We start from the raw sequence: 15,322 nt of genomic DNA, 5'->3' as shown, positions 1-15,322 counted from the left end.
CACAGCTTCTCTGGGCAACCTGTGCCAGGGCCTCACCACCCTCACAGAGAAGAACTTCTTCCTCACATCTCATCTCAGTCTCCCCTCCACCAGTTTAAAGCCATTCCCCCTTCCCCCTTGTCCTGTTATTAAGGCCCTTGCCGAAAGCCCCTCTCCAGCTTTCCTGTCAGCCCCTTTAAGCACTTGAAGCTGCTCTAAGTTCTCCCCAGAGCCTTCTCCAGACTGGCCAAGCCCAGTCCTCTCAGCCTGTCTCCATAGCAGAGGTATTGATGCTTAGGAGCATCTCTGTGGCCTCCTTTGGACTTACTGCAACAGCTCCCCAGCCTTCTTGTGTTGCGGCCCCAGAGCCAGATGTAGGACTGCAGGGGGGATCTCATCAGAGCAAAACAGAGGTGGAGAATCCCCTCCATCGACCTGCTGGTCACTGCAAGGTCTTTACAACTTAAGAGTTGGCTTTCCAGCCAGTGTATCATGATGCCAGGGGAAGGCAGGAGATATGGAAACAGCAAGATTCCATCTACCTGGGTCACTTCCCTTGTATTCACTGATTTTGGAGGATATTAATTTGGTCAAAGAAGTTGTTTTGGTTTAGATATCCTCTTTGACTTGTGCACTGATAGCTTGTCTACATGCATAGGCTTCTTCTAAGCTCAAGTCCAGAATAATCCCCAAACATACTCAAGAGAGGGGATGTAAAAGGGAATGTGTTTTGACGGATTCAGAAGACCTCTTTGCATTAGGGGGGCTACATCCCTTGTTCTTGTAACTCCTGTCAACATCCATCTAATTCCCAGAACATGCCTGAAGACAAAGGTTATCCAAGAGGAAAGGATATCTAACAGCAAGAAGCCAGGGAACGCATCTCACTATGCACACAGGATTCCTCCAGGCAACAAATTCCCTAACCCATCCTGGGTGTTTCCAGAGATCACCAGGTCCATTCTTCCCAGTGTTCTGACCCAGGACTATCACAGATCCAACACTCCCAGTCTCAGTCTCAGCCCTGCCACCACTGCTGCCAGACAACTTGCCTGTCCTCCGGCCTCTTTGTTCCTCGCTCATACGCTGAGGATGGAGGGGACATCGAGTCCCTCCGTCTCTTCTTCTCTTTACTCTGGCTCTGCCTCTCAGGATCCCGCTCTCTGCTCAGGATGGGGTTCTTCGGGGCAGGCGTCTGGTCCTTGGGGCCAGCTGTCTCTCTCCCACGGTCAGCTGCTGGAGAACACGGATAAAATTGAGAGAATTGTTGTAATACAGAGTATTTCTAGCTCCTTCTTCCTGCAGTTTCAGTGGCTTCTGTTAGTCACAGAATCATAGGATTCTAGGATCCCAGGTTGGAAGGGACTGCAAGGATCATCTGGTCCAAATTTTCTAGGCAAAGCATAACCTGGACTAGATGGCCAGCAGCATGTAAAGCCCAATCTTAACAGAGTCCAATGCTGGGGAGTCACCACTTCCCTGGAGAGGGTATTCCAATGGCTGATTGTTCTCATGGTGAAAATTTTTCTTCTTGTGTCCAACAGGAATTCCCCAAACAACAGAGCAGTAGTCAACAGAGTCTCCATTCAAACAAGTTACAGACTGCCCCGTATCAGCCTCAGGGCTACATTTCCCAACACCCACTGCTAAGATTATCTTTCCTATTTAAAGAAACTGTTTTCAAGGAGAAGGAACACACAGGCAGAACATCTCTTGACATCCCAGACCAGGAAAATTAAGTAGTTTCATAGTGATACACAGCAAAATGTGAATACATACCACTGCTCTCCTTTTCTGCTTGACTCTTCTTCGGGATGCGGTACACCTCCTGCAAAGCAAACAACAAGCAGGGTCAGCAACACAGCTACTCACAAGAACAACCCCAATATCTACAGGGCTGCAAGAATCGCAACACAGCACTAATAATTTAACAATTCAATTATCATTTTAAAACAAACAGTAAAATCGTGTTTCTTGACACAAAGTTCTGGTTTTAAGTAAATCATTATGGTGCTTTCTATATATTGCCTCTGATCAGCATTTTTTGTTTGATAAATCATAGAATGGAATGGTTTCAGTTGGACTGGAAGCTGTGGCTGCCCCATCCCTGGCAGTGTTCAAGGCCAGGCTGGACTCAACTTTTGAGCACCCTGATCTAGTGGAAGGTGTCCCTGCCTGTGGCAGGGGGTTGGAACTGGATGGGCTTTAAGGTCCCTTCCAACCCAAACAATTCTGTGATTTTATGGTTCTTTCTTCTGTCAAGGAAAAGCAGCATTTTTCTATCCAAGAAAATCATGCCTGAGCATCAGGCATGGGGAAAATGCATGGAAGAAGCATATCCCAGATAACCTACCAAAGAAACTCACTTTTCACATCCCTTAAGCAGCCCCCCATGTGCCTGGATGTTTTTTATAGCCACCTTTTAGCTAAGAAAAATACACGTGTACATGTATCTGAGAAAAAAGTATCAAGCCTCACATTTTGGCCTAAGAAAATACATTTTCCTTTGGTGAAAAAAATGGAAGTACAATAAATCCCATTGTGGTTTGCTCACAAGATAAAACCACTTCAAAAGTGCTGCTGAAAGTTAAAAATAATTTCAGTCAAGATTCTAATTTTAAGAAAATACTTATTCCATGGAGCCTGAACACAACACTGTGAACACCTGCAGTTTGAAGCATCTACAAATATGCTACTGTGTGTACTGCGGGCTATTCCAGTGCCAAGAGGGACTAGGAGCCCATAAATAGGCCCTTTTTAAATTGTTCTTATTTATTTACATGTTTGACATAGATCAAAAGAGGCAGAAGTAAGAAAATGGGATAAGCAGAGCCCGGAGCAGAGGTGCGGGATGCAGAGGTGTTGCTAGTGCTCTCCTTTCCCTGGAAATCCTCTTCTTTCTGCACCACCAGCATGATGTCATGCCCAACTAGCTCAATCCAAGCCACGACCCCTTCAGCTACAGGGCAGCAGATCCACAGGGACAGGGGCAGGAATGGGGAGCTGTTGAGACCCTAACCTGCATGCTCATGAGCACTGAGGGCCTAAAGCAAAGCAGGGCAAGTTTGCCAATGACACCAAGCTGTGTGGTTCTGTTGATACGCTGGAGGGAAGGAATGCCATCCAGAGGGACCTTGACACACTTGTGAGGTGGGCTGATGCCAACCTCATGAAGTTTAATCATGCCAAGTGCAAGGTCCTACACCTGGGTCAGAGCAATCCCAGGCACAGCTACAGGTTGGGCAGAGATTCAGAGCAGCCCTGTGGAGAAGGACTTGGGGGTGCTGGTTGATGAGAAAATGAACACGAGCCAGCTTCAGTGTGCACTCACAGGCCAGAAAGCCAACCGTATCCTGGGCTGCATCAAAAGGAGCGTGACCAGCAGGTCAAAGGAGGTGATCCTGCCCCTCTACTCTGCTCTCGTGAGACCTCACTTGGAGTATTGTGTGCAGTTCTGGTGTCCTCAACATAAAAAGGACATGGAACTGTTGGAACAAGTGCAGAGGAGGCCACGAGGATGATCAGGGGACTGGAGCACCTCCCATATGAAGACAGGCTGAGAAAGTTAGGGCTGTTCAGCCTGGAGAAGAGAAGGCTGCGTGGAGACCTCATAGCAGCCTTCCAGTATCTGAAGGGGGCCTATACAGATGCTGGGGAGGGACCCTTCATTAGGGACTGTAGTGATAGGACAAGGGGTAACAGGTTAAAACTTAAAACAGGGGAAGTTTAGACTGGATATAAAGAAGAAATTCTTTATTGTGAGGGTGGTGAGGTACTGGAATGGGTTGCTCAGGGAGGTTGTGAATGCTCCATCCCTGGCAGTGTTCAAGGCCAGATTGAATGGAATCTTGGGTGACATGGTTTAGTGTGACCCTGGCCATGGCAGGGGGGTTGGAACTGGATGATCCTAAGGTCCTTTCCAACCCTCCCTACTCTATGATTCTGTGATGCACACCCAATGCACCTGTGCACCTTCAAGAGCCCCAAACCCAGCCTTTGCTGGGCCACCAAGCCGCTGCCTGGTTTTGATCCTCGTTTGCGCTATATCCCACCCCCAGCACTGTTAAAACACACTCAGGCAGATACTCATGATTTGTAGCATTTGTGATCTTTCAGCATCTAAATTAACTGACTCTCCCAAAGCCAAAACCTCAGCAATGTCAACTCCTCAAGTCCATGACCATCAGACCTTCCAAGCAGTATGAAATTTTTCATACTCCATGTGATGCCACATTCACTGACTGCACCTCATGGGAAAAATGCTGAGCACCTAATATATAATATAAATATAAATATCCCTTAATTTGGGTCATGGATGAGGCAGAGAGGAGAGAAAGATGTACTGAAATGCTATTGGAGGAGTGAATGAAGGCTGCTTCTAGCTGCGTATTTAAAGCTTCCAGACAGTCAGACACACAAAGCTTTACCCCAGCTTGACTCTCAACCATATAATATTGTTTATCTTCTACATAAAATCCCCATTGATTTTTACAGCTTATTGGAAATTAAATGATTTATTAAATTAATTGATTGGTGTCTCTGCTGGGTTGCCCAGCTGCACCTGACTGCATCCCTCACTAGCTTATATGTGTCCACCTCCAGCACAGGAGTTAACCAGAGATCCCAGGTTTGAGAATGCCCCTCTTAATGTGTTAGGGAAAAATGCACCCTGTGGACTAAGAAACTACGCTTTCCTTTGGTGAAATAAATGAAAGTATAAGACACCCCGCTGTGGTCTTTGTTCACAAGACAAAACCACTTCAAAAGTGGTGATGATGGTTACAGAAAACAAGTTAGTTTAGCCAAGATTTTTAGTTTTTTAAATACTCATTTTGCTTTTTCACGGCGTACGAACACAGCACAGCAAACACGTCCAGTCTGAAGCAGCTGCAGATACATATGCTGTGATGAGAGCCTGTAAACATGCCCTTTTTAAATTGTTACTTATTTATTTACATGTTTGCTATGGATCAAAAGACCCAAATCTAGTGAGTTTTTAACTAAATGCAAAGAAGGCAGCAGCTCACTGTTTGAGGTGGGGAGGGATGCACAAAGACCCAGTTGGGATAATAAAGCCAATATAATGTTATTTACTTGCCGTCCAGTGGCAGGGACAGTTGGCTTGTGCGAGAAGGAGCAGACCACGGGGGCAGCTTCTGCAGACCCAAATCACCCACAAACAACAGGTTTTCTGTATTTATTTCTCTCTCTCATCACCTTCAAAAAGCTAATTCTTGGACACACCACAGAGCAGCATGCTCAAAAAACACCCCACGTCTGGCCTGAGAGCTGGTCCCATCAGCAGGGAAGATGGGGTGATGAGGAGACATCACGGCGTAACATGGACAGTGGGATCAAAGTGCACCCTCAGCAGGTTTGCAGACAACACTGAGCTGTGTGGTGCAGATGACATGCTGGAAGGAAGGGATGTCACCCAGAGGGGCCTGGACAGGCTGGAGAGGTGGGACAGTGTGAACTGGAAGTTGTTCCTGCCCTTGGCAGGGGGTTGGAACTGGATGAGCTTTGAAGGTCCTTTACAATCCAAACCATTCTATGATTCTGAGATTCCACGATGGATGAACCAGCCAGGACAGCTAAAGGACAAGGCAGCAGGCAAGTGTAACGAAGAGCTAAGCTGGAGTACATTTCTCAGCTCCTAAGAGATTTGTCCCATTAAATAGGAAGATGTGCAATGGGAAAATAGTGACAAAAAGGGTTAATGGGAACAGAACAAGGACAGGGGCCACTCTGCGGTAAGTGGATTTGACAAACACACCACTGTTCGCTCCAGTCATGCATTGCTTTGGCTGCAGCAGAAGATTCAATGTGCAGCTAAGAAATACAGCAATTTCAGCTCAACAGAGAAAATTAAGTCTAATCTTTGAGGTCAATGATGGTAGAATGTGCAAGGAGAAAAAAAGCATCTGCCCTCCCTAGGTAGGAGAAAGCATCTTCCTGTGAAAGATGCAGCTGTGCTGACAGCAACAGGAGGCACTGAGGGAGAAAATGGCAGGATCCACCCCACTGAACTGTACTGCCCTAACAAGGGTCCAAGGGGCTCCAAATGTAAGACAATTATGAAGCAGAGAGCAAGCAACGTCTTGCTGGAGTGCAGCTACAGATCTACTTAAGGGGCTGCAGAGCCTCTAGCATCAGTCTGGTGAAGATGGGAGGCAGCAGAGTCTTTGAAGCAGGAACAAACGGAGGAGTATGTCAAAATTACTCCATGAAAACCAGATGGTGGTCAAACCAGAAGCAAGCCAGGGGGAACTCCGAAGAAAAGCCTACTTTATTTTTGGAAACGGAAGCTGCTGGCTTTGAGCGTGCATAACTGCTAAATCAATGCAACCACTGCTAACGGAGTCCAAATGGCTCTCTACCTTCCAGAACAGTTTTTAATGAGTTGCACAGAAAATTAAATACAGAAAGAAAAGCAGTGTTAAGTCTGTTACGAACAAAAAGAGAAGAACTGAAAACTAAAATCCCCCAGGATTTAAGCTGTCCAGCTGCAGACACAAAACCATCCATGGCTTGGGAGGAGCAAAAGAGCTGCAGAACAGTCTCAAGACTCAAAGTGGTAGGAAAGGAAGACTGTGCCTAAGAAAATGCTCTCCAGATGTCTGCCCCTTAGCTGCTTATTATTTCAGATTTAATGGGACTAAACTGGAGAAGACCAATGGACACCAACAATGGGCACAGGGAAACAACGATGCAACTGGATGGAGGCTGTGTTTGTGCCAACAGATGCACAGCTAGCAAAGGGGTGACTGCTCTTCTACACCAATCCGGCCGCACACCAGTGCTTCAAAACCTCTGCCACCCAAACAAGGGAGCAGGCATGCTTCCCCTAAGGCCAAGGGGATTACTCTGGAAAGCCACCTGCAGCCCACCAAAGCTCATCACATCTGGCAGGGCTTACATGCTCTAAGCCAAGACAACCTGCAGACCATGCTGTCTCACCTAACTCTGTAGTTTTCTAAACTGAAGTTATTGATTTGCTGAAGAAACTCCACGCAACCGAATCTGTCCTCTATCAGGCTGGATACCCAATGCTCCATCAGCCAGAGCTGGATCTCCTCTTCCTTGCTTCCCTCCCTCCTTCCCTCTGCAGCTCCCCACACCTTCTGCATGAGCATGAAGCTCCAGCATGATGCCAAGGGGTGGAAGAGAACAAGAGTAAGGACTAATGCCACAACATCCCTGTTTGAAGGCCAAAAAAACCCACCACAAACAACAGCCTGGCTGCTCACCAGTGCCTATTGTTTTCACAAACTATTTCTTGCTGTAAGTTATAACAAATTATAAGCCTCCTAATTAAAGCACATGATGTGTGTGCTGGAGCAGGAGCCAGTCACTCCAGGATGGCTTCTCTAGGAAAAGGGACAGGCAAGCTTCACAGGGCTGTCCTATCAAGATGTATCAGACGTGATTTGTAAAGACTATCTCAGAGGAAGACAAAGGCTCAGTTTGCCTGGGTCACCCAAAGTCTGGTATCTCTATCTCTGTTCAAGCTGATGATTAAGCTCACAGAATGGGAGTTTTCATTACAAAAAAAGAAGGTCCACCTTGGAAAAGTTGGGGTAACACTTCAGGTTTCAACTCCCAAGTCACTGCTAAATACTTATGAGGCCACAAGTGCTCAACCAAAACCTTTTAAACCCGAAATACTTGGCTCTTTCAAAAGGTTTTTCTGAAATTAAAAAGGTCCTCTCCAACTCACAAGGGCAAGGACTGGGAATCCTCACAACTACACCTCCTACCTGCTCCCTCACCACAAGGTGAGGGCATCTTCTGCCTGCCCATCCTGTGCCCTCAAGGAGTGGAGGAAGATGCCAAAAACTCAGTTCTACTCACAGCAGAGCAGTGCCCAAACTACACTAGCACAGTGGAACATCCTGCAGCAGCCAGCACTGCCATGCTGGCTGTGTTCACACAGCATTAGGCAGTTGGCAGAGCACGCAGGTTCTCTATGAGACATACTGCAGATGTGCAATGGGTCATCACAAGAAGCCTATAACTTGGGTAGCAGAGCTGCAGGGCTCCAATGCCCTGCTTCAGCGTAAATGGTGAGGAAACCCCAACAGCCAGACAACCCTGAAACACCAATGCTATTAAAGCACATGCGACACTTGAAGCCAAACTTGCTCTCTTGTCCATCAGCCTTAGCTACTGAAACGTAAGCCATCAAAAGGATGTTGAGAAAAGCTTACTATGCTTTGCGGTGCTGACCCTAACGCTTGCTCCTGTGATGCCAAGAGGGTAGAGCACCAGGTCTGTTTGCCATAGCACCATGTGCTGCCTCCATCATGGGTTTGGCTGTACAGATCAGTCCATGGAGCCTTACCTGAGCGCAATCCTCTGGCTGGAGTGAGCTAAGGTGCCTGGAAGAATCACATTGAACCACCACCTGTGTACACCAACCAGCCCTTGTCACTCAGAGTGAGTTTTCAGCATGGGAGAAAATATGCACTGCTTCCTTGGAGGGCAGGAACAGCGTGCACAAGCCTAGGCTGAAAACTTACTCCACTGGGGAGTGTGAGTGTGTGCTGTGATGGGTATGTAGCAGTGGCCAACACTCCTCATGGGTAAGGAGTCAGAGTGTATGAGCCCTGTAAGCTGAGGACTTACAAGTCCTGTGTATAGAGGTATAGAAAAAGATAGCTCACTTAATCCTTTCATGCCAGGAGTTGGGATTTTCCCGGAGCGACGTCCATTGCCGGCAATGGACACACCAAAATAACGTCGGCATCAATGAGTTAACCACCTCTGTCCTCTTTTCACCTATTATATTGCTCATGCATCATCCAGCTTCCCAACCATCTTCCCGTTTCTTCACCGTATGCACGCTATGTCCTCTCCCTTCTTCAGCACGGAGTTGAAAATGGAGTTGAGAAAAGGAGACACATGGTCAGCTCCTTGCTGCCCTGAGAAGCTAGATGGAAATGGTTGAAATTACAAGGGGGTCATCAGCAGGACTGGAGAGGACATAGCTTAAGTTACGAGGTTTCAGACCCTCCCACCCCCCATCCAATGCCAGTTATTGCAGATGTTCCACCACTCAAAACAAAGACAGCTTTTAAAAAGCTTGGAAGTGCTGGAAAAGGCCCCTGGCTTTCATGCCACTGGGGTGACTGGGTTCTAAAGCAATGCTCTGCCAGCTTAGTCTTTTCTTCTAGACAGCGGCCACCTCTGGGCTGTGCTATGGTGGCACCTGGCATCTTAACAGGTGAGAATCGGACAGAAGCAGTTAACTCTTAGTGCCATGATAACGTCTAGAACAGAATGAACCCCAGGTCACAGTTTCCCCCAAAATGCTTTGTGCAAGAGAAATGAGTTTTCACAGACCCATGGCATGATTCTGCTTTCTGAGGTTGGATTTGCTGGGATTACTACAAAGCTAAAGCTTGTGAGATACAACCCCACCCCTACGACCAGACATGTGTGCTGCATCGGGTTATTAGCATCCTTTATAAAGACCTGAAGTTAATTAGCAAGTACACAAGAGATGTGAATCCACACCTTAAATAACAATACTGACAAGTTGTGACTCCACAGCTTGACCAAATTCTAAATAGCCAAGGCTGAGCTCCTCCAAGCTCAACAGAAAACACAAGCCTTGGTGATAAAATGACACCCTAAGATCAAATTTGGTTCCAGACCACCATTTCGGAGGAGTCACTCGTTTGGGGAAGCTTTACACTTTTCATTACTGGTTTTCAGCATATTTTCTGTGCTGTTTCAAGTCTAACCACCACAGCACATCATCCTGGAAGCAAACCAGCATAAAACTGAGGCTGGGTAGTCCAAAGCAAACCTATCAGCAAAGCAGTGTAGGACTAAGACTTGACTTAGCTTTCAGTTTAAACAATCCCAGGTACTAGCAACTGATGAGAAAGATGCTGTTTCAATTTAACCATAAATTCAACCTGACAGTGTCACTTCAGTAAAGAACACCATGAGGCCAGCACAAACTTTAAGAGTCTACAAACTGAAATCTAGCCAACAATCGGCAAATGTCTGATTTTTCTGAAATTTCAGAGATGAAGTAAGATTTCTTTTAAGCCTTTAGATACTTTTTATAAACACTCATGTTTGTAGCTGTGGGTGCTGAACAGTACAAAGCTTGCTGCGGTCTCCATCTGCACATGACGTCATGGTATGCATAACACCCACCATTTTTATTAGCCTCTTCTAAATAATTACTCATTATCAAATCCGATGGGTAAATCAACTCTTTAGCTACATGATGCATCATAAAAAGTAAATTTGCTTAAAAACCACTTCCAGTAATTAAAATTGGGCAGACGCTTGATGAAGAAAAGGGCAGCAGATCCTCCACGACCTTTTCCATCAAGCCCACACCATGCCAGAAACACGGCAATGCCTTTGATTCCTTTTTTGGATCCTCAGCAAAAGAGGATTACAAATAAGCATAAGTTTTTACACTTATTAAAGTGTAAAAGCAACTTCAAGGTTCCCACCCTTGCTGCTCTCAAATATAAGGAACATAATCCTACAAAAGCAGTAGATGGGCAAGGGGTTTCCAAAGACATAAAGACACCCCAGGAAATGCCTGAACTGTTGAGTGGTGAGCTACTGGAACATCGTCCTATGGCCCATCAAAAGAGCTGTCAGCTGAAGACTGAGCGGCCAAGCTGGCCACCTATGCTGCACAAGGCCACGCACCCAAGACTGGAGGAGAGATGGCAGCTTGCAGCCACCAAGCTCTTCTCTTAAAGAGGCTACCTGCTTGAGGAAGACCTTAATGGGATTGAAACCATGAGCATCTGCATACTCCAGCAGTCTTTAAAGGCTCAAATAACACCCACAAACCTGAGTATTTACCTGGTCTAAAGACCAATTGCAAATAACATGAAGTTAACCCACACAACTACTACTGGGAAAACATGATATGGCCAGCAGACCAGGATCTGGAGGCTCTATACATTGCAGATGAATAGCAGATGTTAACAGGACAGGAAATGCTGATGATGTTGTGATAACTGAAGTAAGGAGTAGACAGTCCATCAATTTGTTTCAACATTGACAGATACCGGGCCACTTCAACCAAAAATGCTTGTGGCATTTCACAGAATGGTTTGGGTTGGAAGAGAATCTCAATTCCTTAGAGTTGTCCTCCCCCTGAACAGCCTAAAAAATAACTTCATGACTAAGGTGTCTGTGGTGTGCCCAAACTGAATTATCTGCTGTTTTCAGCTTGCAATGCACTGATGCCTGGCAATCTACTCGAAGTCATGTACGGGGCAGTTTGCAACAAAAGGAGATATATAGAAAGCACTCAGAGAAGCCCTTCTGTGTAGGAAAGGCAATCTGAGTTATCAAACATTTACCAACAGGACAACAACTCAACCCTGTTTTTACTGAACTGCAAACGGCTCTGCATTTTCCTTAGCAAGGGCAGAGGTGGTGTAGCTGCAGATAGGTTCCTCTTACCTTCAGCTCCTTCCAGCTGTCAAGCAGCCTGGTAGCCAAATCGCTCACATCCACAATTTTGTCAGTCTGTTCTTGGCTCCTCTCACTCTCAACATCAGATACACCTTCCTCTTCATCTTGAGATGGCGTTTCCATCGTGATGGGCTCTTCCAGCTTTGCACCATTGCTCTCTTTGATCTCTGCTTCAGGCTCAACCTCCAGCTCTGCAGCTTGGGGTTTGCTGCTCTCCACCGGCACATCAATGACAGCTTTGATGTCCTGCTGCTGATGCTCCTCTGACACCTCCATCGGGGCACTCTCCAGCTGGTCCAGGTCCTCTTTGCCCTCCTTCCCTTCCAGCTCACTAGTTGTATCTGAGATGGCACTGTCCATGCTGTTTTCACTTATAATTTTCAGCCTCCTAAATACCAGCTTCTTGGGGGTGTCCGTGTCACCTTCCCCACTCTGCTTGGTGGAAAGATCTGGAGTGTTGAGCGGTGTGTGAGCCCGTGAGGTGTTCTCACTTGAGTAGCCATCCCCTTCGCTGAGCTGTGGGACAGCAGTCTTGGTCTGAGCCCAGCGCTGAATAATGGGAAGCACTTTGCTTTCCTCCAGCATGTTCTTGGTAGGTATAGGCAGGAGCTCAAGTGTCTTCATAATCTAATTTAAAAGAAAAAAAAATCACATTGTTAGAGCCACCAGAATTTAAAGCCATCTCCAAGTTGGAACAATTTCTTTTTCTCAACAAAAAGGTAACTGAAATATCAAAATGATGGCAACAAGTCATGGGTAAGGAATAACGATGTCCCTCCTCAAGGCTAAACTGCAGCAGTGAACTGCTGCTGAGAGCAAATAAATCATAAGCGTGTGGAAAAGAGTGAGCATTTTGCAATTAAACTGATTTAGACACCAGTTGCAATTAAACCGATATCAAAGAGCTCAAGCACTTACCAGTGGCCATACACATTCCTAGGACAATCAATACAACAACACAGCATTTAGATGTGCCATATGAAACAAAACCTGATCAGAAATGTCAAGATGGATCAGCACTCAAAACAGAACAGTTTGACCAAAAAAAGCCCGCAAACTAATTGCAAACAAATGAGGAAAGATGCCATGTGCCGCAGCAGAAGCTGGAGTGTTACTGGTGTCCGTGGAAGGGAAACAGTCTGCTGCTCATGGAACTAAACCTCAAGCACAAAGAGATATGGACAACTGGGGACCTCCAAACCACAAGACAAGGCGAGCATCTCTGATACTGATGGCACTTCTAGATTGTTTAACTGTGCCAAAATGTAAGGCTGCAGCTAGCAGCCTTAACAATGAAGTTAAAGTGCTTGAATCTATTCCAGGGGAAAAACAGAGTCTAACCTTAACCTGATCATGGACTTCTCCAAAGCTAGAAGTCAAAGATGAGCGGGAGGTGAGCTACGTTGCAGCTCTCTAATGCCATGGCACCCATATGTCAGAGAGCAAGGAGGATAGGCACTGTATGTACAACAATCCAGACTTGAGACTCCCTCGGAGCAACAGTTCCAACACATATAAAGTGAGATGGATCCTATCTACCCCGAAGAAGAAAATACTGCAGTCCCAAAGGGCAACAGCCCCCTTCTAAAAGCAGTTATTGCAACAGATAAAGTCAGTCCTTGCAGACTTGGTCTCAAAATATCTCTCTGCAGACTCAGGAGCAGTGCCTCTCCATACAGTCAGACGGGAGTGATGCACTGCGGCAACAGGAACGTTCACTCAGTGGCTGTCAAACATTTCTGTTTTGGCTAGAAGTACTGAAAAGCCACATCAAATGAGCGGGAGAGAAAACTGGGGGCACCTGCCAAATCCATGCCTTGCACACAGCATGCATGCCCCATCGACAACAACATGCTCTTCACAGCACAATGGAGATGAAGTAAGAGTAGGTCTACTTAAACTCTGTAAGTCAACAAGATCTAACCTACCATCAGAGATCCTGAAGCCCATGCACCGAAGTTTTCCAGGTATTACAGCCAAAACTTTGTCTTAGTAAGCACAGATAAAGACTAGGAGGTGGAACTGGTGGCATCCTCCCAGGACACACCGCAGAGCTAACAGATTTGCTGTCCCTCTAACCCCCAGCAGCACAGAGAGAAGTGCAGAAACCATCTTTCTAGGTCTGATAGTGAACTGGGCTCCAAAAACCTTCAGGTATCCTCATCCCACTCAAAAAGCTGAAGGCTCAGAAAAGCACACATAGGAAGCTCTTCATCTTGTGACACCAACAGTGCCCATTTTACTAAGGGATCACCTGAACCGAAGTGGCTCTGAGGACTGAAGCACCTCTGCTGTGGAGGCAGGCTGAGAAAAGTCTGGGCTTGTTCAGCCTGGAGAAAGCTCCAAGGGACCTTACAGCAGCTTCCACTGCCTAAAGGGACTACAAGAAAGCTGGAGAGGGGCTTTTGACAAGGGCAGGTAGGGACAGGACAAGGGGGAATGGCTTTAAACTGACAGAGGGAAGATTGAGATGGGATCTGAGGAAGAAGTTCTTCCCTGTGAGGGTGGTGAGGCCCTGGCACATGTTGCCCAGAGAAGCTGTGGCTGCCCCATCCCTGGCAGTGTTCAAGGCCAGGAATTAACTTCAGGTCTTTATAAAGGATGCTAATAACCCGATGCAGCACGCATGTCTGGTCGTAGCGGTGGGGTTGTATCTCACAAGCTTTAGCTTTGTTGGACGGGGCTTGGAGCAACCTGGTCCAGTGGAAGGTGTCCTTGGCTGTGGCAGGGGGTTGGAAATGGGTGATCTTTTAAGTCCCTTCCAATCCAAACCACTCTAGGATCATTCAAGGATTAAGCCACAGCCTTAAAGAGGAGAAGGGCATGAGTAGGACACAACTCATTCAGAAATACAAAGTACCAGCTTAGAGAATAATCATGCTGCCCTAAGGAAGCTGGGCTGGGAAGGACTGTCACTGCTTCTGAAACCCATAGGAGAAGTCAGCAGGAGAAGAGGCACCCTGAGCTCTACAGCTCACACAGCTTCCGCTGTCTTGCTCAGGATGTGGTCCTGCGTATGTCTCTCCAAACTGCATAGCAACCTTCTTGCAGAAGTGTCTTTATTAAAGGAACTTCCAGATGTATTTTTGCATGCAACAGCAAAGTGTATATAGAAAACAGAAATACACAAGCTCCACTTCAGACTGTCAATACCTCAAATTCCCTGTGTGGTTTAGTATGGAATTAAACAGTAATGGCAATGATCTTTATTTAAGTTTGTCTCATGTTACTAACTCAGAAATCTAAGAAAAGCCACAAGAGCAAATTATTTCCATATATGTCAAGTATTACCCTTAAAGCACAAGTTTTAAGGCTGTAGTTCTGAGGATACCAAAGTTTGTTTTCATGAACACTTGGCATATAACACATATATTAAAAAAAATTAATAAAATCCCCATGCTTCTGAGTAATTATTAAAGCTGCAAGGGAAAGCTTCAAACCCAAGGGAATTACTGACCTCCAGCTGCAACTTCAGGTTGTTAGCACTGCTTCCTCTTCCATCGCCCAGCTCCGTCATCCAAATCCAGAGGAGAGATAAACCATGACACTCCAGGAATGACTTCAGGCAGGACTGCGAGTGTGTATTCTGGATGAGCCAGAGTAAGAGAGTCCATGGGAATGGTTAGAGACTTACAGGCAAAACCTGCTTTGATTTCCCCAGACTAACATGGCTAACTGCTCAACTGGGCTTATGTTAACCTGTCAAACTCATCACAGAAGCCAGAACTAGGCACCAGCCAACACCAGCACACATCTAAAGTTGTGTAAGTGACCGTAACTACTGGGTTAGGAGCAGTAACACAGATAGCAGAACTGTTACAACGTTTTCCTGGTGGACAGCTCAGACTGGGGAGTAAAACTTAATGATAAGGGATGG

The 15,322-nt window shown here is 46.3% G+C and overlaps 1 protein-coding gene across 2 annotated transcripts in view; it reads right to left on the bottom strand.

The window, feature by feature from the left end:
* SETD2 (SET domain containing 2, histone lysine methyltransferase) overlaps positions 1 to 15,322 on the bottom strand; it is a 63,295-nt gene that overhangs the window by 11,646 nt on the left and 36,327 nt on the right. The window contains exons 11-14 of one of the 2 annotated variants that reach the window (XM_034065590.1): positions 14,903 to 15,031; positions 11,434 to 12,072; positions 1,759 to 1,807; positions 1,032 to 1,215 (exon numbers count right to left, since the gene is read on the bottom strand). In XM_034065590.1, coding sequence (XP_033921481.1) covers positions 1,032 to 1,215; positions 1,759 to 1,807; positions 11,434 to 12,072; positions 14,903 to 15,031 — 1,001 coding nt within the window. The remainder of the gene's footprint in view (positions 1 to 1,031; positions 1,216 to 1,758; positions 1,808 to 11,433; positions 12,073 to 14,902; positions 15,032 to 15,322) is intronic. The other variant, XM_034065597.1, reaches the window with a different exon arrangement.

Source organism: Melopsittacus undulatus, chromosome 1, assembly GCF_012275295.1.
Source record: "Melopsittacus undulatus isolate bMelUnd1 chromosome 1, bMelUnd1.mat.Z, whole genome shotgun sequence".
Classification (NCBI taxonomy): Eukaryota; Metazoa; Chordata; class Aves; order Psittaciformes; family Psittaculidae; genus Melopsittacus; species Melopsittacus undulatus.
This window is presented reverse-complemented; position numbering and strand designations above follow the sequence as displayed.